Source organism: Curcuma longa, chromosome 4 (genome assembly GCF_044706935.1).
Source record: "Curcuma longa cultivar G26 ecotype Majalengka, Jawa Barat chromosome 4, ITB_CL_G26_1.1, whole genome shotgun sequence".
In the NCBI taxonomy this organism is placed as follows: Eukaryota; Viridiplantae; Streptophyta; class Magnoliopsida; order Zingiberales; family Zingiberaceae; genus Curcuma; species Curcuma longa.
The window spans coordinates 6,212,907-6,236,353 of NC_133864.1; the positions used below are offsets into that span (position 1 = coordinate 6,212,907).

A 23,447-nucleotide genomic window follows, 5' to 3' on the forward strand; every position below is an offset into this window, starting at 1 on the left:
CTCAACAATAATTAACAGAACAACTAATCAAATGGGTTTTCCTTAATTAAATCAGCTACTAACATAACATGAATTCCATAATCACTTTTGTTTCCAACCAATACAAGTTGTTCAACAATTTTCATACAATCCAATTCATTATACAAATGAATACAACAGTTTAATTCGCAATCTTATAAAGTTCCAACACAAATCATTCAATTCCAAACCGACATCTACCCAATCTCATGCTATCAGATCCAAACACAACATCAACAAAGAACAGAATTAGAAGTCAGATTAATACTAGAGTCAAGATTAAATCAGAATTAGGGTTAGGAACTACAGGTTAGAGCACAATTAGGGTTAGGACAATCTATTCACAAAGAAGGGGGGTTTTGATTCAAGCAACTGATAAACAGGAAGTAAAGAACCGGAAAACAGAGATGCAACTCAGGAAAGGTGAACTGATGGTTGTGCTCTTCCAAATCTGCACAGAAGGCATCCAAGCTTCATTCGGTCAGACCACACCAACAAGGGAAACAGGTCGCGCTGGAGCGAATCACCCACAGCGGAGTGTGATAGGAGACGGCAAGACTCAGGATCCAGCCTCTGCCCTAACTCTCAGCTGCAAATCACAGACCAATCGTTAGAAAACAAGAAACATGAACCCCTTACCTTGCTCTTTCTCCGGTGGATGAAGAGGATCGGAGCTGACAAGGCGTCCCTTGTCTAGCGCCGGTGAATGAAGAGGAGTAAGGAACTGCCGGAGCGAATCACCCACGACCGCTCTTACTGCTCGAGGTACTCCGGCCTTCACCCGCCGGAGCAAATCACCCACGGACGGTGAAGAATCGGAGGGGAAAAGAGGCTGTCCACCGGAGCAAATCACCCACGATGGAGTCCCCTGCGGAGGTGTTGATGATCGCCGACCGTCTTGAACGCCGGCCGCCGCCCTGCTGCCGATTGGGAAGGGAGGAAGAACTCGTTGCGACGGGAGCCCGGCGAAGAAGCGGCGTCGCGAGAGAGAAGAGAAGAAACCTAGAAACCGAGCTCCCGTTTCTCTGAACCGGCTTCGAGCTTTAACGCTTGCGCTGAACCGGCGCCATTTGAACCGAACCGGCCGAATTGAAATTGATTTGAACCGGTGTGGATTTGGACCGGGTTAAGTGGGCTGGGCTTGAACCGAGATTATCTGATTTGGGCCGGCTGGATTGGGTTGAATAGAGTGAAGTGGATTGGCTGGTTAATGGGCTGAATCTTGATTTGGTTCAGCTCATTCACATTGCTGAACTCGAGTCTGAATTGAGCTTGGGTTGGACTTGAGCTAAGCCATTCAACTGATTTAGCCTGTATTTGCCTTGCGTTGAGCTGATTTCTTTGAATTGATCTAAATTGATCTTCAAATCGCACACGAGTTGAACCATTAGCTTGGACCAAGTTGATTTCGAATCCAATTGAACCAATTTGACTCTAACTTGACCCGGACTCGAATCAAAATTACAATTAAGCCCTCCAATTATCATCCCTTTCATTCTAATTCCTGCAAAATCAAAGATCACAAAAATTAATATCAATAATTACTAGAAATGTATGAGAAAATAGAATAAAGGCATAACTTTAACTAAAATACGAATCAAACTCAATAATCCAAATTCGACATGAAATGTAATCAATTTAGTCTAAAATAAACTCTAATTGACCCTGTCAAGTAGCAAGTTATCAAGGGCCACAAGTGCGTCATGACGGCAAACCACTTCCTCGTTGTGGTCGATGATGAGAGTATCTTCCGATATAACGTGAGATTCTTTGGCTCTTCTTTTCGTTCGAATTGTTATTCTTTGCCGATACTAGTTACTAATACATTAAGCATGTTCTGTTCAGCCGACTGTTAATTTTTCTCTAGATCTAAAAGCTAACTGGTCGCATATTCTGATTTCACGAGTTAAACACTACGGAATTGCTGATCGTGTATTGAAGCCACTGTTTATGATGCTGCAATGATAATTGGAGTGTCTTTTTCTGTTGTATCTTACCTTGTTTCTTTTACATACTTTTGGCAGAATAAATATCTTTGGAGCATTGACAGCATCATTGTGTTTGAGAATGATTTGCTAGGCTTCGTTGTCTTCTGCCCGCGGTCACCGTTGACGGCTTAATTGTTCATCCTCAATAGAGGGCCATGTCATATTAACTTTAGTACGTTTATGGAGAGACTTAATTTCAATTTTGCTTACCATTGTAGAAAAGTCGGGAAGCTTGCTATTCAAAAGGTATTTATCCATCATACTCATATTAATAATCTCCTGATGAATTTCTCTTACTTTTGACCCACAGGATTGTTGTGGTTGTGTGATCGACTATATGATTACTTATCTCGGAATTTAAGTTCTTAGGAAAGGTTCAGACCTAGTTTCAATATTCTTAACACCATCTTGTATATGGGATTACCCAAATCCAAGATATGCTTTGGCACAATTGAATTTATTTTAAACAATGGTACTAGCATGATTTATATTCAGAAACTTGGACTGTGATATCCTGTTACATTTGAGTGAATGCTAATTATTCCAAAGGCTTTAGTTGGAAAAGGCTCAATATATTCTTGGTGTTCTTAAGAGTGGTTTACAAATACATTAACCTATAAATATAATTTTCCATTTTCTATGTAGTTATATTGGTTCTCTTTTGACTTGTGTGTAATGACTAGGTTGCAACATCACCTAAATCTAAATCCAAGGCTCTCAATAGAAGAATTATACTCAGTGAGCTTGTCATCCTCCACAACAATGAACTTTTAGGGCGATTACCAGTTTATGATGGTCAGATAAGCTTGTATTCTGCCACTATAAAAATAACTATAAATAATGACCGATTTAGCGGTCGATTGATTATACTTCAATCGCTAAATAATTTTTAACTTCAGTCGCTAATTTAGCGATCGATTATAATTCGGTCTCTAAATTAGCGATCGAAGTTTAATCGATAGCTATTTAGTGATGAAAATTAAAATTCAGTCGCTAAATTAGTGATCGAGATCACATATCGGTCGCTAATTTAGCGACCGATTATAATTTGGTCGCTAATTTAGCGACCGATTATAATTTGGTCGCTAATTTTAGAGTTGGACGGCACGTGGAGAATTTTAGCGAATCTTGGTGACCGAATCGAAATTTAGTCGCTAACATTTATCGACCAACAAATTACGACAAAATTTTTTCTGGATTTTTTATCGGTCGTTAATCATATTTAGCGATCGATTAGCGATCGAAATTTCGGTCGCTAATCGGTATTATTTTTATAGTGTGTTGGACCTTTACCTTTCAAAGAAAAAGATTTTACAATAAAACTCTCTGAAAAAAATGAAGGAAACACTAGGTTTAGTTGCACGAAAGAATGATTTAAGGATATTATGTGCTTATGGATTATTATCTGAATTCCCTCTTCAATGTATCAGGCAAGAGAAGGAATTCAAAATAACAATTAAGCATGTTGCGCAGGCAGATACTAATTCTCTCAATCAATTCTTATATAGAAGACAAATTGATGCTCCACAGAAGACCATCCAGGCTCTTAACATTGTGCTCAGACAGTCTCCTTCTACAAAGTAATCCAACTTTATTGTTCTTTATGTCATGCCTTATATTTTTAGTGGCTCGTACACTAATAGCTTGGTTTCTTGCAAAATTGTTGCTCCTCGGCTAACTCTAACTATTTTTGTAGATATGTGACATTATCAAGATCATTCATTTTCTACCACTTTCTATAATGTGTATGATATAGGTGAAGGTATGGAATGCTGGAAGGGGTACTACCAGAGTCTTCGGCCAGCACAAATGGGGTTGTCTTTGAACGTTGGTATTTTCATCTGCAAACACTTTATACATTCACCCTATATATTGGTTCTTGATCCGTGATTTTTTTTGTGTGGATTACACATTGTTGAAAATTAAGGAAGTTAAGCATATTAAAATATAGTAGTCAGTGTATTTAATACTCAATAAGTAGTTTTGTAAACAAAGTTGATAACAGATGCATGCTGATTTTTGACACTTTCTTTCTCAAATATATCTGGTACCTCTTTCTATATGTCTACGATGGTAGTGGACTTCGTAACTGAGCATTTTAACCTCCATCATATCTAAAGGCAATTATCTGGTCGAAAATGCACTAAGATAATTTCGATCGCTAATTTAGGGACCGATTATAATTCGGTCACTAAATTAGCGACCAAAGTTTAATCGGTTGTTATTTAGCAACGAAAATTAAAATTCAGTCACTAAATTAGCGATCAAAGTTTAATCGGTTGTTATTTAGCAACGAAAATTAAAATTCAGTCACTAAATTAGCGATTGAAATCACATATCGATCGTTAATTTAGATTCAATCGCTAATTTAGCGATCGATTATAATTTGATCGCTAATTTTAGAGTTGGACGGCACATGGAGAATTTTAGCGAATCTTAGCGATCGAATCGAAATTCGATCGCTAACATTTACCGATCGAATTACGTTTCAATCGTTAAATCAAATTATGATGGATTTTTTTGTTATTTTGTTTATCGGTCGTTTCCGGACTTTACGCGAAATTTTACCGACCTTTGCCTTTCAATGAAAAAGATTTTACGACTCCGCTAATCGGCATTATTATTTTTGTAGTGTGTTGGACCTTTGCCTTTCAATGAAAAAGATTTTACAATAAAACTCTTTGAAGAAAATGGGGTTGTCTTTGGCCAGCACAAATGGGGTTGTCTTTGAACATTGGTATTTCCATCTGCAAACACTTTATACATTCACTCTATATATTGGTTCTTGATCCGTGATTTTTTTTTGCGTGGATTACACATTGTTGGAAGGGGTATTACCATAGTCTTCGGCCAACACAAATGGGGTTGTCTTTGAACGTTGGTATTTTCATCTGCAAACACTTTATACATTCACCCTATATATTGGTTCTTGATCCGTGATTTTTTTGCGTGGATTACACATTGTTGAAAATTGAGGAAATTAAGCATATTAAAATATAGCAGTCAGTGTATTTAATACTCAATAAGTAGTTTTGTAAACAAAGTTGATAACAGATGCATGCTGATTTTTGACACTTTCTTTCTCAGATATATCTGGTACCTCTTTCTATATGTCTACGATGGTAGTGGACTTCGTAGCTGAGCATTTTATCCTTCATCATTTCTCAAGGCGATTATCTGATCGAAAATGCACTAAGATAATTTCGGTCGCTAATTTAGGGACCGATTATAATTCGGTCACTAAATTAGCGATGAAAGTTTAATCGGTTGTTATTTAGCAACGAAAATTAAAATTCAGTCGCTAAATTAGCGATTGAAATCACATATCGATCGTTAATTTAGCGATCGATTATATTTTGATCGCTAATTTTAGAGTTGGATGGCACGTGGAGAATTTTAGCGAATCTTAGCGATCGAATCGAAATTCGGTCACTAACATTTACCGATCGAATTACGTTTCAATCGTTAAATCAAATTACGATGGATTTTTTGTTTTTTTGTTTATCGATCGTTAATCGAATTTAGCGATCGATTAGCGACTGAAATTTTAGTCGCTAATCGGCATTATTTTTGTAGTGTGTTGGACCTTTGCCTTTCAATGAAAAAGATTTTACAATAAAACTCTCTGAAGAAAATGGGGTTGTCTTCGACCAGCACAAATGGGGTTATCTTTGAACGTTGGTATTTTCATCTACAAACATTTTATACATTCACCCTATATATTGGTTCTTGATCCATGATTTTTTTGTGTGGATTACACATTGTTGAAAATTGAGGAAGTTAAGCATATTAAAATATAGCAGTCAGTGTATTTAATACTCAATAAGTAGTTTTGTAAACAAAGTTGATAACAGATGCATGCTGATTTTTGACACTTTCTTTCTCAGATATATCTGGTACCTCTTTCTATATGTCTACGATGGTAGTGGACTTTGTAGCTGAGCATTTTAACCTTCGTCATTTCTCAAGGTGATTATCTGGTCGAAAATGCACTAAGATAATTTCGGTCGCTAATTTAGGGACCGATTATAATTTGGTCACTAAATTAATGACCAAAGTTTAATCGGTTCGGTCGCTAATTTAGGGATCGATTATAATTTGGTCACTAAATTAGCAACCAAAGTTTAATCGGTTGTTATTTAGCAACAAAAATTAAAATTCAGTCGCTAAATTAGCGATTGAAATCACATATCGATCGTTAATTTAGCGATCGATTATAATTTGATCGCTAATTTTAGAGTTGGACGGCACGTGAAGAATTTTAGCAAATCTTAGCGATCGAATCGAAATTCGGTCGCTAACATTTACCGATCGAATTACGTTTCGATCGTTAAATCAAATTACGATGGATTTTTTTATTATTTTGTTTATCGGTCGTTAATCGGATTTAGCGACCGAAATTTTAGTCGCTAATCGGCATTATTTTTGTAGTGTGTTGGACCTTTGCCTTTCAATGAAAAAGATTTTACAATAAAACTCTCTAAAGAAAATGAGGGAAACACTAGATTTGGTTGCTCGAGAGAATGATTTAAGTATATTATGTGCTTATGGATTATTATCTGAATTCCCACTTCAATGTATCAGGCAAGAGAAGGAATTCAAAATAACAATTAAGCATGTTGCGTAATCAGATATTAATCCTCTCAATCAGTTCTTATATGGAAGACAGATTGATGCGCCACAGAAGACCATCTAGGCTCTTAACATTGTGCTCAAGCAGTCTCCTTCTGCAAAGTAATCCAACTTTATTGTTCTCTATGTCATGCCTGATATTTTTAGTGGCTCGTACACTAATAGCTAGGTTTCTCACAAAATTGTTGCTCCTCAACTAACTCTAACTATTTTTGCAGATATGTGGCATTATCAGGATCATTCATTTCTACCACTTTCTATAATGTGTCTGATATAGGTGAAGGTATGGAATGCTGGAAGGGATACTACCAGAGTCTTCGGCCAGCACAGATGGGTTTGTCTTTAAATGTTGGTATTTTCATGTGCAAACACTTTATACATCCACCCTATATATTGGTTCTTGAACTGTGATTTTTTTTTGCGTGGATTACACATTGTTGAAAATTGAGGAAGTTAAGCATGTTAAAATATAACAATCAATGTATTTAATACTCAATAAGTTGTTTTGTAAACAAAGTTGATAACAGATGCATGTTGATTTTTGACACTTTCTTTCTCAGATATATCTGGTACCTCTTTCTATATGTCTACGATCATAGTGGACTTCATAGCTTAACCTCCATGATTTCTCAAAACGATTATCTGGTCGAAAATGCACTAAGGAAATTTCCTAAAAGAACAAGTCACTTAGTATTGTGTTTGGCCATCATATTTGATACTTTAGTGTTTTTTTTTGTTGTCATTCTCAGATTTTCTTTGTTTTTTTTCTCTTTCAACTGCTGTAGATACTAAAAGTTCTAAAAGGAATAAAGGTTGAGACCAAGGTTTAAAATCTCGACCCGTACCGAGGTTTCGGTTTCAGACCGGAACGATACTATTTCGGTACTGTATCATACCGTGCCGATACAGTTTCGGTACTTATTTATTTATATATATAATAATTATTAGATAAATATATTTATTGTGTATAATTTAAAAATAAATTGAATATTAATTTGATATGAGTTCTCGATTATTAACCATCTTAATATTGTTAAATAAAAATAAATATATCTTAATATTAATTTGATAAATAAAAATTTTAATATATTATTAATTAAATTATTTAAATAATAATATATAATTAATTAATTTTTTTAATAGATTAAATAATTCATTAAAAATTTATAACACATGAATTAAATTAATTTTTAAAAATATTTTTATTTTTTAATAAAAATAAATCTATATATTATAATTATATTAATTAATTAACAATTTATTTAATTAATTATTATTCTATATAATATATATAATTAGCATTTATTATATAATTAATTATTAATTAAAAATTATATATATTAAATAATATGTTTTATAAGAATTTAATATAACACTGATATAATTAATATAACAGTTATTATAATAAATGTTATTTCAATATAATGGTTTTAATTAAAACCGTTATATTGATTTTTTTTCAAAAATCAAACTTTTCCTCCTCACGATATCGCGATTCGGCAAAAATCACAATTCGGCTTCCGCCGATTCGCGATCTCGTCGTCGCGTCGCTGCCTCGCCTCGTCGCCGCGTCGCTTCCTTCTGTCTCGCGTGATCGAGAGAATGAATCAAATCGATTCCTTCTGCCTTTGCAACCCGACGCACGCCAGTGAAGAGAGATGACGCGAACGCGGCACGTGCTGTGCCGGTCGAGTGCCGGTGCCGATCCCAGGGCGGAACGGTAAATTTCGGGAGTATCGGACGGTTCGGCTCGGTATTTTAATCCCTGGTTGAGACAACTCACAATGGAGATTTTTTCAGACGCTACAAAGTTACTGGGATAACCAAGATGCCCATGGGCCAACTAATGTACTTCTTCTACCTTCATCTTATTTTTTTATTCAATACTTCCCATAATTAATCTCCAATACAAAGCAAACTACAAACTTGTTTTCCAAGTTTCCTGTTGATGAAAATGGTACTGAGATATCCGTGTTGCAATATTTTAGAAATCGGTACAACTATAGTCTAAAGTTTACCTCATGGCCATGTCTTCAAGCTGGTAGCGACACCAAACCAACCTACTTACCGATGGAGGTCGCTTTCTTTCATTTACACATAATTATTTGTTTCATTGACGATTCCATCTTTAATTAAGACCTTAAGTGTTTTTCCTCCATAATATGTATAAATTTTTTAGGTTTGTAGAATTGTAAAAGGACAGAGGAATCAATGGATAAGGGTGAGTATTCCGTTAAAACCGAACCGAATTAACCGAAAACCGAATAAACCGATTTTTTTGGAACCAACCGAACCGACTGAATTTTCCAATAAAAATTGAATAAACCGAACCGATATTTTATCGGTTAATTCGGTTTTCGACTGAATTAACCGAATTAACTGATTTTTTATAAATATTATAAAAATTTTACTAATAAATTAGAGATTTATACATTTATTTACTTAAAATTTATAAATTATTTTTTTAATTTAATTAATTCGATTTATTCGGTTTAACCGAATAAGAAAATTTAAAACCGAACCGAACCGAATTAATCGAATTAACCGATTTTTTTAAAAAAAATAACCGAACTTCCGAAATAACCGAACCGAATTAAAAATTCGATTCGGTTTGATCAGTTTATTCGGTTTAACCGAATTTTTGCTCACCCCTATCAACGGAAGTTTAATGAGCAATAAGTGACTAAGTTACTAAAAGCAATGCGTCAACTGCCTCATGATCGGAAGAGGAGCATAATGGAGGTATGCATGGAACATAGCTGTAATGCAAGGACGAATTAGACTTTTCTTGTTATTCTAAATGAGCTCTGTCTTGATAGGGTTGTCCAGAATCTTGTTGGTAACAGATAGATGGAGAAAAAATGGAGAGGAGAGGAGGGGGAGGGAAAGTCCTTTCATTTGAAGACAAAAAGTAAAGACTCTCAAATCCTGTTTAAAATACACTTTAGTTTACAAATAATAAAATCTTTGACCCTTCTCCTCCCTTTATCTCATTCAGTCCCAAAGCATTGTTTTGTTGGTTATTCATGAGACCCTACATACGTTATTTATCTTTTTTAGATAATATGTACTCAAGCTCTCACTTTTTTTAACTTTTTATCAGGCTCTTTTGGTCACTGATTGAAGTGTTCTGTTGTTGTTAGAGATTGTCAGCCAGAATAAATTCAACGACGACAATTTTGTGAAGGATTTCAGTATTAAGATTGACGATGAGCTTATCCTAGTTGATGCACGCGTCTTGCCACCACCTAAGGTAATTAGCGTCAAAAATTTTCAAGTCTGTGTTATCAAATTTATCTGCATTTCATTTATATGCTTTTGATGTTTTGCAACGTTACCAAAGTTTAATCGGTTGTTATTTAGCAACGAAAATTAAAATTCAGTCGCTAAATTAGCGATTGAAATCACATATCGATCGTTAATTTAGCGACCGATTATAATTTGATCGCTAATTTTAGAGTTGGACGGCACGTGGAGAATTTTAGCGAATCTTAGCGATCGAATCGAAATTCGGTCACTAACATTTACCGATCGAATTACGTTTCAATCGTTAAATCAAATTACAATGGATTTTTTTTGTTTTTTTGTTTATCGATCGTTAATCGAATTTAGCGATCGATTAGCGACCGAAATTTTAGTCGCTAATCGGCATTATTTTTGTAGTGTGTTGGACCTTTGCCTTTCAATGAAAAAGATTTTACAATAAAACTCTCTGAAGAAAATGGGGTTGTCTTCGACCAGCACAAATGGGGTTATCTTTGAACGTTGGTATTTTCATCTGCAAACATTTTATACATTCACCCTATATATTGGTTCTTGATCCGTGATTTTTTTGTGTGGATTACACATTGTTGAAAATTGAAGAAGTTAAGCATATTAAAATATAGCAGTCAGTGTATTTAATACTCAATAAGTAGTTTTGTAAACAAAGTTGATAACAGATGCATGTTGATTTTTGACACTTTCTTTCTCAGATATATCTGGTACCTCTTTCTATATGTCTACGATGGTAGTGGACTTTGTAGCTGAGTATTTTAACCTTCGTCATTTCTCAAGGTGATTATCTGGTCGAAAATGCACTAAGATAATTTCGGTCGTTAATTTAGGGACCGATTATAATTTGGTCACTAAATTAACGACCAAAGTTTAATCGGTTCGGTCGCTAATTTAGGGACCGATTATAATTTGGTCACTAAATTAGCGACCAAAGTTTAATCGGTTGTTATTTAGCAACGAAAATTAAAATTCAGTCGCTAAATTAGCGATTGAAATCACATATCGATCGTTAATTTAGCGATCAATTATAATTTGATCGCTAATTTTAGAGTTGGACGGCACGTGAAGAATTTTAGTAAATCTTAGCGATCGAATCGAAATTCGGTCGCTAACATTTACCGATCGAATTACGTTTCGATCGTTAAATCAAATTACGATGGATTTTTTTATTATTTTGTTTATCGGTCGTTAATCGGATTTAGCGACCGATTAGCGACCGAAATTTTAGTCGCTAATCGGCATTATTTTTGTAGTGTGTTGGACCTTTGTCTTTCAATGAAAAAGATTTTACAATAAAACTCTCTAAAGAAAATGAGGGAAACACTAGATTTGGTTGGTTGCACGAGAGAATGATTTAAGTATATTATGTGCTTATGGATTATTATCTGAATTCCCACTTCAATGTATCAGGCAAGAGAAGGAATTCAAAATAACAATTAAGCATGTTGCGTAGTCAGATATTAATCCTCTCAATCAGTTCTTATATGGAAGACAGATTGATGCGCCACAGAAGACCATCCAGGCTCTTAACATTGTGCTAGGCAGTCTCCTTCTGCAAAGTAATCCAATTTTATTGTTCTCTATGTCATGCCTGATATTTTTAGTGGCTCGTACACTAATAGCTAGGTTTCTCACAAAATTGTTGCTCCTCAACTAACTCTAACTATTTTTGCAGATATGTGGCATTATCAGGATCATTCATTTCTACCACTTTCTATAATGTGTCTGATATAGGTGAAGGTATGGAATGCTGGAAGGGATACTACCAGAGTCTTCGGCCAGCACAGATGGGTTTGTCTTTAAACGTTGGTATTTTCATGTGCAAACACTTTATACATCCACCCTATATATTGGTTCTTGAACTGTGATTTTTTTTGCGTGGATTACACATTGTTGAAAATTGAGGAAGTTAAGCATGTTAAAATATAACAATCAATGTATTTAATACTCAATAAGTTGTTTTGTAAACAAAGTTGATAACAGATGCATGTTGATTTTTGACACTTTCTTTCTCAGATATATCTGGTACCTCTTTCTATATGTCTACGATCATAGTGGACTTCATAGCTTAACCTCCATAATTTCTCAAAACGATTATCTGGTCGAAAATGCACTAAGGAAATTTCCTAAAAGAACAAGTCACTTAGTATTGTGTTTGGCCATCATATTTGATACTTTAGTGTTTTCTTTTGTTGTCATTCTCAGATTTTCTTTGTTTTTTTTTTCTCTTTCAACTGCTGTAGATACTAAAAGTTCTAAAAGGAATAAAGGTTGAGACAACTCACAATGGAGATTTTTTCAGACGCTACAAAATTACTGGGATAACCAAGATGCCCATGGGCCAACTAATGTGCTTCTTCTACCTTCATCTTATTTTTTTATTCAATACTTCTCATAATTAATCTCCAATGCAAAGCAAACTACAAACTTGCTTTTCAGGTTTCTAGTTGATGAAAATGGTACTGAGATATCCGTGTTGCAATATTTTAGAAATCGGTACAACTATAGTCTAAAGTTTACCTCATGGCCATGTCTTCAAGCAGAACACTTATGATCGTAGACAGAGAGGCTAGGCGAATTGAAGAATTTATGAAGAATTTATGACCAACTTCTTCTTAGACATGGGTCATCAGAAAGACGAATCTGCTGCTGCTAGTTCTTTCTCTTCCAAGGACTGATGGGACACATAGCGACCGAAATATTTTCAATCGTTATTTAGCGATCGAAATTAGTCTTCGGTCGCTAAATATTGGTTGTTAATTTTAGTGACCGAATTCGAATTCGATCGCTAAATTGAATTACGATGAATTTTTTTAATAATTTTTTTATCGGTCGTTAATCAGATTTAGCGGCCGATTAGCGACTGAAAATTCGATCGTTAATCGTGATTTTTTTTGTAGTGCATGACCAGATCTAGATCCAAAGAAACAGGGCCGCAAAGCCCCACATCGCTACATTATCGAACATGAATCAACCACCGATTGATCCTTTGTTGCTCAACGGAAATCGTTTTCCAAACGCAGAGAAGAGAACTGAGAGTCGATCGACGGAGGGTTTGAGAGCGACGACCCGAGAGAAGCAAGTTATAGGCCAAGGGGGTCGGGAGTGAGATCACTTGCAGTCAGTTCTTGTGGCGGTAAACACAACAACTCGCCAAACGAAAGCACATGGAACGGTGATCGAAATTGTGTTCATCGGATGGGGATTCGACGAAGATGATCGAGCCATGTTTCTGCAAGGAGGAAAAACATGCAAAATCATAAAAAAATTTGTCATAATTGGATTTAGCGGCCGAATTGAAATTCGATCGCTAATTAGCGATCGAAGATTCGGTCATTAAAATTAGCGATCGAACCAAGGTTGGTCATTAAAATTTTAGCGACCGACCTTGGTTCGATCGTTATTTATCGACCAACTTTGGTTCGATCGTTATTTAGCGACCGAACTAAATTAGCGACTGAACTTTAGTTCGATCACTAATTTTAACGATCAAATCTAGTTTCGATCGTTATTTATCGACTGAAACAAGCTTCGATCGCTAATTTTAGCGACTGAACCTTAGTCGGTCGTTAAAATTCTGCTTTATTTCAGGTAGATACAGTCTAACTCCTAAATTAGCGATCCAATATAAATTCTGTCGCTAATTTAGCGATCGACTTTTAAGTTCCGCCACTAATTAGCGATCGATTTTTAAATTTTATCGTTAAATAACGATCGATTATAATTCTGTCGCTAAAAAACGATCAATTTATAATTGGTTGCCAAATTTGTCATTATTTATAGTTATTTTTATAATGTCTGGAGGCAATGCATGTTCTACTGTTGATGGCTCATAATTTCTCTTCCCGACCGTTTGAGATGACTTCAGATTTGTGTGAATTAAGACCCTTTCGTGATGTGGTTTTGTTATGTCGCATTAAACTTCACCTACTTTACTTGAATCTTACGGCGTCGAGGTTACTCTTTTGCAATAGAAGGTATAGTCCACGGCTTATATGATCACTTTTTTTCGATTTGTGACTTTTGGGTGGCGTAGAACCATACAAATAAATCCATCTTCTGTCACAATCATACTTAAATTGCTTCTTGTAGAGTAACGTTGGACCATGATATTGCTTGTTTGATTTTGGACGGCTTCCAGATTTTATGAATTGTTATCAACATGTTTTGTGTCATAAACCAACAGACAAATTAAGTCTAATCTTTTACCATCCACACAGTAGAACTATAATCTAATATTTTTCATGAAGTAAAGCAATTGTTGCTAGTGTCATATGGAGTGAAGCAATATTGCTACAATAAAATAATCATAAATAGTGATGAATTTAACGATAAATTATAATTTAAATGTTATTTTAGCGATCGATTTTTAACTTCCGTCGCTAAATTAGCGATCGAAAATATTTCGATCACTAATTTAGTGATCAATTATAATTCAGTCGCTATATTAGTGACGGAATTATAATCGGTCGCTATTTAGCAACGGAAGTTAAAAATCGATCACTAATTAGCGACAAAAATCACATATCGATCATTAAAATAGCAATCGAATTTATATTGGGTCGCTAATTTTAAAGTTGGACAGCACCAAGAAAATTTTAGCAAACCTTATCGACCGAATCTCGATTCGGTCGCTAAAATTTAGCGATCAAACTAAGTTTCGGTTGCTAAAATTTTAATATTGGTTGTATGTAAATATAATCATTGGATTTTGATAAATTTTTTAAAATATTAACGACGAAATTAGCGACCGAATTTGAATTGACGAAATTCGAATTCGATCGTTAATTTTAGCGACGGAATTCATAATATTAATGATCGATTATGAATTCCGTCGCTAATTAACGATCGAATTCAAATTCGATCGCTAAATTCTAAATTTAGCGACCGAATTGGAATTCGATCGCTAAAATTAGTGATCGAATATGATTTTAGCGATCGAACATAGTTTCGGTCACTAAATCGAATTACGACAGATTTTTTTATCAGTCGTTAAAATTCGATTAACAATCAAAATTTCGATTGCTAATCGATATTATTTTTGTAGTGTGAAGCAAGCCTTGTCCTTCATAAAATATGATACTTAGCTCTAATTGGTATGGAGCATAGAGATTAATCTAATAACATGTTAGATGTACAACACTATGTTAGAATACTTGATAAATTAGTCAAAAAAAAAAGATCTCAGCAACTAAGACCGCAATGCCAATCGAGCAGGACTGGTGCCCGCTGCTGATCGTGCGCCGGCGACAATCCCCGCCATGTTGATGGCCAAGACTGCAGTAAGGGAAAGGGGGAGGAGCAGGCATCCCATATTCTTCCATTTCATTATATGCATCATAGCTAGGTGCAGGTCAAATTATAAGTAAAATCATAAAACTAAGCTGTGCTACATAATTAAAAAGTAATGATTGGTTAGTTTTTAATTGAGATTACAGTATAGATTAAATTCTGAAACAACTTCATCTATTAAAAATTCTACTTAATTAATAAACGACTAACCACCATGTATAAAATAAATTTTGTCCTAAATAATTAATTCTAAATTTATCTAAAACAAAACTAATCACCAATTTTAATTAAATGTATTTGATCTGTCTAAAATTTTAAAATTATTTGAAAATATTATATAAGATTTATATGTAAAGAATTTATATTTTTCCCTTGTTTTATTCACCCTCTTTTCCACAGTTAGTACATTTAAAATAAAAAGCTAAATGAAAATTTTTCTTATATTATTTTTTTCAGAAAAACATAGCCTGGCAACAACTATTGATATGAAGTGATAGAAAATCCATTAAAAATCAATGGTTATAAATAATCCCATAAACTGTTGAAAATGATTAAAAAAATTTCAATTAACTAACTTTCAACTGTCTCTCCAATTACACTATACACCACATGCCACAAAAAAAAAAAGCCAAAAATTGCAATTTTTTTCTTTTTTGTCCTAAATTTTCATGCAACGTTCAAAGCATCATTCGCATCATTCAGTTTATAGTATCACCACATCACTAGTTGGGGGGAAAAACCTACAGTTTACTATGATTCATCAACTGTCTCAGCAATTATTCTATACCACATGCCTCAGCAAAAAAGGCTAAAATTGTTTGCCTACTCGATCCAATCTGCATAAATGCCATTCAGCTTCTTGATCCCCTCCAGTTTTGGGAACCACTTTCTCGATTTTTGTGAGCTAGAAACTGTTTCTGTCCCTGCAAGAGCAGGAGCTAGATCATCATTTGTAGATGTTGTGGCCCTTTCAGAATTCTTCATATCCACCTCGAACTTCGACTCTGCCAAAAATAATAACATGAAATTACAAAGATGAATGATAAGAGCATGAAGGTTTCTTATAGAATATGAAACGGAAGGATTGCAAGATGCAACATCCACAGACACCGGAAAGATATAACATATTCTAGCATCTTGATGCAAGTTAATGTGATGCAACATGCTCAATTAAAACCATGCCAAGGACGTAAAAAAAAGAGAGGTAAACATGTTTATAAATTGAGATGTCATTGAACTATAAAGATGAGAATAAAACCTAAACTTTTGGAGAAAAACTTCATCTAGAGTTTAATCGACAAGGACATTTTGCTATTTAACTTCCTCAGGAGGCCCAACCAGATAGCTACTGTATACATTTTCAATGTTTCACCACATTATAAACTCGGAGTGCCAAACCAATACCATAAAGAAACGGTTAGGCAGTTCTACAAGGGAGTTAGTCAGGTCAGCATCATCGACACTGTTTTTCTTGCTGACTATGAAAAACCTAAAGATAATAGGCCATCAGGAACAGTTTGCTTTGAGATGCACAAGGCTGAAGGAAAATGCTCTTTGTGGTTTGCAAGTGAATGTTCTGAACAAGAGATGTATTATTCTAAAAACAACGAGGAACTTGAGTAGCCAAATGTATGTATTGAACCTAGGAGAATGCCGAATCTTTTAGAGGAGAATAAATCTGATTGATCAAATGTTTCCATAGACCAGAAACTGTGATGGCATATCAACCATAAACATCCCAAGTAGCAATTCTACCAGTGAGCAAACATAGTTTTCGATGTAACATTGGGGAAGCTTACTAGTTAATTTGGTCCTAAAGATTAGACTTAACAATTGCTTTTGAACCTTAGAATGTGTCCATGTAAACTATACATGTTAATCATTCATTTTAGATGAAACAATTTTGAAAAACTATCATCTAGATCCTTGAATAGGTTTTACTTCTTGGAGTTTTCTCAGAGATCAATATAAGTACATGATATGTTTAAAGCTTTGGTGGTGATACAAATCTTTATTTATGCTCTACTCATGATCAACAAAAAGTGAGGTTTAAGTTTCTGGATTCTAGTGACTAATCTGTTGTTTCATTGATGGCCATTGTCTTCTCTCCAATCGAAGAAATGAATTTTAGGGTTACTCACAACACACTGTATCAAGACAGCATGTCCTTCAAGTATATTGACTATCAATTCTCCTATCCCAAACTCTCAACCATGAAGTACAAACACATTCTTTCGTGAAGAAATAACCAAGAAATCTCAATTTACTCCTAATTTGCTAAAGGCGCAAAAGCACCGAGCAATGTATCAGACAGCGCATTGACAAATCATGGAAACAGAATTTCATTTGCTTAAAAGGAAAAGCAAACAAGAACAGCAGAGCAATGGAAGCCACAGAAGAGATCGCTAAATTCGAATTTGAGTAGGGTACCTGCGAAACCATGCCTATTGGAGTAGCGTCCGGCGGTTTCCCAATCGCTTCTGGACCTCGAATCCGATCTCCTCGGCGCGCTCTGGTTCGGCGCATGGCTCCTGCCGAAGGGACCAAATCCACCGGCGCCCTTCGAGCGATGCAACCCGCCCGCATTTCCTCCATCGCCATAGGAGGAATCCCGGTAGTCCCTTCCTCCCCGGTGCGGCCGCGAGATATCCTCCCAGTGTGGCGGCGGCTGGCGGAGGTCGCTGGAGCCGTGCGCGAAGGTGCAAGAATCGCCGTAGGGACAGGTCCCCGTGGCGATGAACTTGTGGCAGAGGCGGGTCTTGTAGAAGGAAACGTTCGAGGGGGAGAGGCGCGGAGGGAGACACATGTCCGATGAAATCGGAGCCGGCGGTGTGTCTGAAGCCGGAAGCGTGGAGAATGGTTGCCGTTGCGGCGGCGTATCGTCGGAGAGTCGTCGTCTCGGCGGAGGCGGCTCCATCGGGAGGAGGAGGAGGAGGAGGCGCAGGAGAGGAGCGAGTGAGGGAGCAGGAAGAAGAGAAAGCTTACTATATAAAGAAGGAAGCAGAAGACGAAAGGGTGCGTAAAGTGGGAGCAGTATCGTGGGATAGGCTGTAACGGCGTTTAGTTTGTCCAACGGAATCCGTCCAAAAGAGGGAAGGGGGAACGGCAGGGAGGCAGAAGTGAAGGGAAAATCGAAGGGAGAAGAAAACAAAACAAGAAAATAATATTATAATATTATCTAAGTAGAAAAGGTAAAATTTAAAAATTATACAATATTATATTACTTGATGAAACTAGAGAGAGAAGATGATAAATAGTCTTTCTGCAATTGAGAAATGCAATAAATTCTCGCTATATACACGTATGTTTCAAAAAATCATATCTAAATTTGCCAAAATTAAACGTTTATTGGGAAAGAATACGAAAACTCATTATGCCTCCCAAGACATAATACAACATTGTAACAATTAATGAATGATGTTGAAATGCCACGTCACGTGAATTTATTTAGTATATGGAAGGTGAGACGAAATCATCACCCCACGATTAATCAATATAAATTGGCCAAGAATAACCTTAAAACTCGAACAAGGAATTCAAGATGAAACATGCATTTCAACAACAATGCTACAACACACCAAAAGCAAAACATGATGCTTGAATTAAAAGGACATGATAAACCACTCCAAATAGCCATAAGAATTAAGTGATCTCAAAAAGAGTAGTTGGTGCTAAATGTTCAAACTCTCCAATGAAGAAGACACCGTTACCACAAGAAGCCCCAAAACCAAACATACAAATTAGCAATGTAATATTCTATTGGACTATACCAACTTATTCTTCACTCCAAGGCAGTATCCAGCATGATTGTTCTTGGTTAAGATTGCGACCCATCGAGACCCAGTGTCGTGGTGAGAAATTTGCAGACATCATCCATCTCTGCAGGGATGGTATAGTGGCCGAGCCTGTACACGGCAAATTATTGTGACTATCATGCGTATAAGTTATTTCGTCGACTGAACAGAAATGGTTCTGCAAGAAACATAGTCACTGACCCATTGTATGCTTTGAAAGTGGCATTCTCAAAGCCAGTTGACTTCAAAACCTGAGCTGATTTCTCGCCATGTTTGAATTGCACTACATCATCTCCTGGGGTATGTATCATGGCAAAACAGCATAAGTTATACAAATTACTGGAATGCAGAAAAATTGTATTTCAGATTTATTTTGTTGGTCAGTGAATCAGATGTGACTTCTAAAACTTCAGTCCATTTCAAAGACAATTAGACTATGATTACTTAGGGGGATTCTGATTCTGATTCTGCAGAAAGGGAGGGAACCAAATACTCATTGTTGATTACTTTAACGAACTGCAAATGGAAGGAAGTTTGTAGAATATTATGTGAATGTAGCAATTTTGCTACTGTCCAAGTATGGATGGAAGCAAAGGCTATCAATGGACAAGAAGACCATGAATAACCATGCCTCAGTATTGATGCTCGTTGATGATGATATCCAATGTGGACCTTGAGAGATTGGTCTGTGTGATGGATAATACCAGAAGAAGATGAATTGGACTCTGAGAAGGCAATGAATTGATAGCATTCAGTCCTTTCATTCCTTTTCACCTCATCACCACCTAATCAATCTCCTTGCTTCCTACCCTTCTCTCCTTTCCTTTATCACCTCTCTCTTTCCCTTCTCTCTTCCGTACTAATCACAGCATTAGGAGTTTCGAATTTCAATGGTTTCAATCCACATACTACATTCCTATGGTTAGGTGGATAATAAGCTGTGGCCTTGTATCTTAGACCATATGCAGTTCTTATGTACGTCTGTTCTATTTCACCAAACCCAACAAATATAATCTGTACATAGGAGATGGAACTTGAAGAACATTTCACATGAAGGACGAAGCTAATTTGTATGAGAACATAATACCTTTTCCATGACATAGCAAAATAGGCAAAGATGATGCACGTCTTGCAGCATCTTGAGAACCTTCCAACTTGCTGTTCAAGCTCCTAAAGAATTATAATGTCATTGGAAAACAGATCTCTCTGGATTCAAAAATGAAAGTACAAGCAATCACATTACAAGAACTGCCTTTGTTTTAAAGATACCTGGCACATGGAAGCCAACCACTTAAACCAACAACTGCACTTAGATTGACGGGGTATGGCTTGCCATTTCCATATCTTCCGTGAGCATAGCAGGTTGCGGAGTAGAGAACAGTAGCAGCACCCATACTAAAGCCACCAACACCAATTTTGACTGCAATTGCAAGTCGAAAAAGCACATGCATTATTAATTCTAGTTAATCAAATGCATAAGCTACCTACTACAGCGTTTAGCCATTATTTTCAAAGTTTATTGCACATAAAGAATCACAAGTTGGAAAGTGTTCCAAAGACCAAGTGTAGGAGTTCTGAATTTTTTGCTTGCAGGAGTAAGATGGCTGCTTTAGATTTTCATCTCAACTCGTATCACTTGAAGCATGTGGCAAAACTTGATTTCTAATGCATATTTCGTTTGATTCTTTATGTATAATCAATGACAAGTTGGGGGAAAAAATGACAGAAGAAAGGCAAAACGTTCCAACAAACTTGCATGGGTATTGCCACATTTTAATATGGTTGCTTCCACAGAAACTTACTATCAGCAGGCTCCGTTGATAACAAATTTGCAACATGAGCAGCTGAGGCATCCAATCCATCAACATCATCAGGACCATTCTCCGACAGATCTTGAACATCAAACCCTAGGAAACAAAAATAACATAGCCATTGTATCACAATAGTATGATTCTGCTTACCATGCAAAAAAGTTAATTGATATTTAAGAGAAACAAATCAAGATTTAATACTACGGATAATCTAGTCAACTTACAAGCTGTTGATGGAAATCCACCAAAAATTGCTACAGGTCTGGTAGGAGCAGTTGGGCATATCCACTTAATCTGCACTTGCAATAAAGATTGTAAAAATATGATAGAAAACAGGAAGAACAAAACATGTGCAATGAACTGCACAAGTTTTAATAGCTAAGAGAATGTGGTAGAGAATAACAAGTCAACATTATCATGATACCAAACACCAGCAAGGAGAGCAACTCGACTTTGATTATATAGAATGTATTAGATAATAATGACTCCATATTTTATCATGATATAATAGCTGATTTATCCCATTCTTACATTTGGGAGTGGGAGGGTTTCCAAGAGTTGGGACCAGCTGCAGTATAAAAAAGAAATAAGTCAATCAGAGATGTAACTAGCAACAGTCTCGAAAGACAAGCATAAAAGCAATAAGGTGTACACAAGAGTTAAATATCATCATAAATGAATCTTACCTCTTCATTGAGTTCTATGCGCTACAAAATAATTAAATATATGAACTCAAATACATTCTAACAAAAGATAGACATAAGCAAACTATAAAGGAGTTGGTTACATCATTATTAGACATCTTAGGCAATGAAGACAACAATTCTCATGAAAGTAATCATGTGACTATAGGTAATACCATGAATAATTAGTATACATGTCCGATAAAATATAAAGTTAAATGTCGATGAATAGATCCATTTTTACAGGCTTATTAATTTCAAGTTGTGTTGATAAATGGAAAGTTAGGATCCTAAAAAGGGTTTCAACTCTAATTTGATGCAATTTGAAACAAAAGTAAAGGAAATAACAAAGGTACTCAGTGTCTAATGAGTATCATTGGATAACAACTACTTATGGTACAAATCTAACTATCTAAGCTAAAAACATCATGGTATTATACAGTAGAACTGTGAATTCTAATGCAGGATCAAGAATAGTTACAGAAAATCTCTTCGATTTGGAACCAAAAGAATATATAACTAATAGTGTAAATGCAATCATTAGAAAATCCAAAAAAGGCACCTCTCAATGTTTAGAGAAGCAATGAGAAGAGCCTTCACAATATGATGAAGAAAGATTTCCTAAGCACACAAATAGCATACCATATCAGCAACAATTGCACATGCATGGGATTCTACATCACATAGCACTTCTTATTGGATCAAAGAAAACATTACCCAGTTGTCCATTCCATGTAAACTTATCCCCCATACTATAAGACAAGTGAATTGGTTTTGATTTCACTTAGACAACAAGTAGTTAGTAGAAATCATTTTAAGATTTGCAAACACCAAAATCAGTCTAGAAAACACCATAATTCAGAATAAGAAATCACACAGATACTGAACACGCAGCGCAGAAAGGAAGATAATGGGGGAGTATCCATTACCTTGCTCCATTATCACCTAGGCCATGAAGCCACACAATAGTAGCCAGATGCCTCCCCTTGGGTCGAACCACATGGGTTCTTCCAAAGTCAAATGCCCTGGCAGCAGTCTTAGCAGCTTGATTTCAATCCAAACGCATAAGACCAATCAATCCCCATGGTGGTACGTTGAAAACAAGACATAGTAGGAAGCGTTAGAAACACAGCAAAACAAACCTGAAGAAATCGAACTGCTCCCGTAGTTCATCTCGCAGCAACACCAAAACCCCCCTCTCCCCCCAAGCAATCCCCGGCTTATACTGGCAATGACTGCGAAACCAACACGCCCTACCTGCGAAAAGAAGCACCATTTATATAAGCACATATATCTATTATTCAAATCCGCTGGCGAGGACCAAGTACAGAAGCTGAATAAGAATCCACTAGGATATGTTGCCTGTAAAGGCGTATCAACCAAAAAGCCAACTTTGAAGCAGAGGAAAGAAAGAAGGAGAAATAGCTAAAAGGAAAGAAACTTTCCGACCTTGAGACAGAGAACCCGCATGAAGCATCAGTCAGAGCACCATCGATGGGATTTGCTCAAAAGAATAGATGCGACTGGACAAAAAGTAAAGTGGTCGGGAATCTCAGGACAGAAAAACAGAGATAAAGGAGGGGGAAAGCCCATAAAAAGGAGAATAATCACGGCAACGAAGGAACCCAAACCAATCAACAATCCGCAAGAGTAAAGATCTAAAAAGCGTCGGATTCGGAGCAAAACCTAATATCAGATCGGAGAATCGGTCGCTGCTTTCGACCTTCCAAATCTCGCCCTTCCTTCTCCGGTCGCGGCGAGGTTCAAATCCAGAAGACGTCCCAGTGAAAGCCGAGTCGCTCCCTCCTGAATCCTGATCAAGAAGGAGTAGGCGAGCGGTCCGAGATCCATGAATTGCGTTGCAGACATTGGCAGGCTTTGCTGATCGAGGAGATGGGCCCGTGTGCCCTCCTCGTGCCGAGGCCCAGTAAAAAGCTGTCCGAGCCTGTTCGA

At 36.3% G+C, this 23,447-nt stretch overlaps 2 protein-coding genes across 2 annotated transcripts; both read right to left on the minus strand.

Moving 5' to 3' along the window:
• Positions 1 to 16,028: 16,028 nt before the first annotated feature.
• On the minus strand, positions 16,029 to 18,123 carry LOC141826119 (uncharacterized). Its single transcript, XM_074713369.1, has 2 exons — positions 17,637 to 18,123; positions 16,029 to 16,210 (listed from the first exon to the last, which is right to left on the minus strand). The coding sequence occupies exons 1-2, from the start codon at positions 18,121 to 18,123 to the stop codon at positions 16,029 to 16,031; spliced, it is 669 nt and encodes a 222-aa protein (XP_074569470.1).
• Positions 18,124 to 18,786: 663 nt separating this feature from the next.
• Positions 18,787 to 23,322, minus strand: LOC141826548 (uncharacterized). Its single transcript, XM_074713801.1, has 10 exons — positions 23,181 to 23,322; positions 22,637 to 22,751; positions 22,424 to 22,538; positions 21,343 to 21,379; positions 21,036 to 21,105; positions 20,803 to 20,907; positions 20,270 to 20,420; positions 20,088 to 20,170; positions 19,202 to 19,295; positions 18,787 to 19,111 (listed from the first exon to the last, which is right to left on the minus strand). Exons 2-10 carry the CDS (start codon positions 22,665 to 22,667, stop codon positions 19,024 to 19,026), a joined length of 774 nt encoding a protein of 257 aa, XP_074569902.1. The 5' UTR covers positions 22,668 to 22,751; positions 23,181 to 23,322; the 3' UTR covers positions 18,787 to 19,023.
• Between the last annotated feature and the right edge of the window lie 125 nt (positions 23,323 to 23,447).

Coding starts and splice junctions, on each gene's coding strand:
- LOC141826119 (XM_074713369.1), bottom strand. CDS start 18,123: ATGGAGCCGCCTCCGCCGAGACGACGACTCTCCGACGATACGCCGCCG. Junction 16,211..17,636: donor CAATAGGCATGGTTTCGCAG/GTACCCTACTCA, acceptor TATTTTTGGCAG/AGTCGAAGTTCGAGGTGGAT.
- LOC141826548 (XM_074713801.1), bottom strand. CDS start 22,667: ATGAACTACGGGAGCAGTTCGATTTCTTCAG. Junction 21,380..22,423: donor CTAGGTGATAATGGAGCAAG/GTAATGGATACT, acceptor TTTATACTGCAG/CTGGTCCCAACTCTTGGAAA. Junction 20,171..20,269: donor GGTTGGCTTCCATGTGCCAG/GTATCTTTAAAA, acceptor ATAATTCTTTAG/GAGCTTGAACAGCAAGTTGG.